General features: G+C 46.9%; 1 protein-coding gene across 2 annotated transcripts in view; it reads left to right on the top strand.

The window, feature by feature from the left end:
- Window positions 1-2,500, top strand: part of tead1a (TEA domain family member 1a) — a 33,033-nt gene that overhangs the window by 10,657 nt on the left and 19,876 nt on the right. The window contains exon 3 of one of the 2 annotated variants that reach the window (XM_083763587.1): window positions 1,291-1,353. The exons of the other annotated variant lie outside the window; for it this stretch is intronic. Coding sequence (XP_083619713.1) covers window positions 1,291-1,353 — 63 coding nt within the window. The remainder of the gene's footprint in view (window positions 1-1,290; window positions 1,354-2,500) is intronic. 2 annotated transcript variants of the gene reach the window in all.

Here is a 2,500-nt window from a genome sequence, read left to right as displayed (position 1 = left end):
GTTCTCAAACTTTTCTGTTCCAACTTAAGAACCCCCAAATTGATATATATTTGGCCCCCATTAGATAATGTTTGGTGCTAGGGGGACCCCCAGGAGAGATGTAGGCTACATTAATCAATTGCTTAAGAAAACACATAAAAACACTGCAGTGTATTATAGCCTACATAATATTCTGTCTGTCTGTCTGTGCGTGCCGTAAACATGGAGTGCTGTCACTGTGTGGGACTGGGGAGTTATATCAGTGCGCTCATGCAGCGCTGTGCCTCCATGCCCAAAAGAACAGTGTGTGGCGGCTGCGTGCGTAGAGAGAGAGAGAGGGGGTCCCAGACGGCACGACACATGCACGTTATGAGTGTAATTTTATCACCATAGATTTCACTGTGTAGGCTATAGTTTATGAACGGAACACATTGATAAAGGTCCCCCTTGCTGCGTTTCCAATTGCTGCGAATGACAGTGTGAAGGCAAACCGCAGCCAATTAAATATGCAAGAATCCCGTTTCCCCGCCCATACGGATCTGAGTCTACCGAAGTATTAGGTGAGAATCTGACCTATGTATGAGCTAAACAAACTTTAGCCTGAGCTTAAAGTCAAGCGAAGAAATAGAATGACCAAGTGATTTTGTTCAAGGCTAATGAAGTTATATTATGCCACGTCTAGCGTGCCGTTTGCAGTACCTGTGTCAGCAGTATGCCTCCACTACACGGTCACTACACGGTCACTACACGGTCTCAATGTTCACCCATTCTGTCTCCCACTGCTTACCACTGGGCTCCCACTAGCATCCCTATGACCAGAACATGTAGCACTGGAAGAAGGCTTCAATGCATTTTAAAAGAATGTTTGGGCCTTGTTTTCACCAATGATTTGCTTTGGACAGTAAAACCCAAAATGAAAAAGATTAAAACAATGTAAAATATATACGGTATATAATTCTCCTTTCCAACAGGGTTATTTCATTTTCTACTGGTGTATGTTTCCAGGTGCCTGTTCCGTTTCACTAGCTTTAGAAAGATGTGTGTGTAGATGGGCCTATTCACTGTTGTCAGGGGGCTGATGTGTATGTATGCCTTCCCAGTGTAGCAACCGTCCTTTCATAACCATGGCAACTGACCGTTTGGTCCCCCACACACCCCCTTCTTCCTTCTCTCCTACTCATGAGCCCCCCCCCCCCCCGACCCTCTCCTCTGTGCCCAAATTTCTCCCTCTTTACTTTTCCCCTCTTCATCGGTTTGTCTTCTCTGCATCCTTTTTGGTTCCTGACTGTCCTCGTCTTCCCGCCCCACCAGGTGTCCAGTCATATCCAGGTCCTTGCCAGGAGGAAGTCCAGGGAGTTTCACTCCAAACTAAAGGTAAGAATCGTCGTGTGAGACGAACGCGCGGCGGGGGTCATTTTAGGCAGAGAGGTGGTTATAGGTGACATGTGGCCTTCACCTATTTAATGCAGGTCCTTGCTGCTGGTGATAACCTTGTGTGTGTGTTTCCAAACCGTTTATTTTTTTATTATTATTTCAAAAACATTAACTATCTTAACTAACATTTTAAGGTGAATATGTATTTACTACGCCCCGATCCATACTTCCTGAACCATGCAGAGCATAATTAGCTACAGGGGAAACAGCAAATTGTCAACGTTTATTATTTGATTTTTGTCACCTGTTCTGCACTGTGTATATGACGGATTATGACGCGAGCATGGAAATTGTGCCGGTTTTGCGTAAATGGTCATGCCCCCCCCCCCCCCCCTACTAGTACGGGATAAAGTACAGCTTTAGAACGTGACCGAGGGGCGCCGTCTCAAGCGAACTTGAGCCACGAAAGACACCACCGAGTGCTAAAAGCAGGGGTTCCCAACCTTTCCATTACCACGGACCGGCTGACAGTTCATCAAATGTTCGCGGCATGGCTGGGGGCTGGAGGGGCGGGGATGGGTCTCATTCGCGCATCATCGTACCAAAACACGAAATACAGTTGACTGGCCTCAATTAGCCTACCTGCTGCTATATTATTATTATATCACGACAGAATGTTATATCATTGTCATTGACCATATCACCGATGCTGGTGATGCACAGTCATAGATTCGCAGTCGGTAAAACTTGGGATTTCTTTCTCGCGTACCACAGTGGGACATGTCCTGCGTACCAGCACAGGCACACGTACGAGTGGTTGGGAACCTTCTGCGCTAAAGCACATCCATGTCGAACGTTGCGAAGTTTGCTTAGCCAACTCAGCCCCGTTCGAGTTGTGACCCGATATGGACAGAATAGTATTACATCATGTTCTGGCGAGGGCGTTTGCTCCGACTGGCACACAAAGCGACTACCGGCCAATCACAGCGCGTCCTTGCACAAGTGCACTGGCCAATCACAGCGTGTCCTATTTCCATGCTCGCGAAACGCAACTTGTGCTAGGTTATAATAATCACTTCCTGGTTGAGTCACCTATCTGTCTTCTCTTTCCCCTTAGTCTGTCCTCTTCCGATCTATCACTCTCTTC

The sequence above is a fragment of the Protomyctophum parallelum genome (genome assembly GCF_964188405.1).
Source record: "Protomyctophum parallelum genome assembly, chromosome: 4".
In the NCBI taxonomy this organism is placed as follows: Eukaryota; Metazoa; Chordata; class Actinopteri; order Myctophiformes; family Myctophidae; genus Protomyctophum; species Protomyctophum parallelum.
Note: the sequence above shows the minus strand (reverse complement) of the source record. Positions and strands in the feature narration are given on the sequence as shown.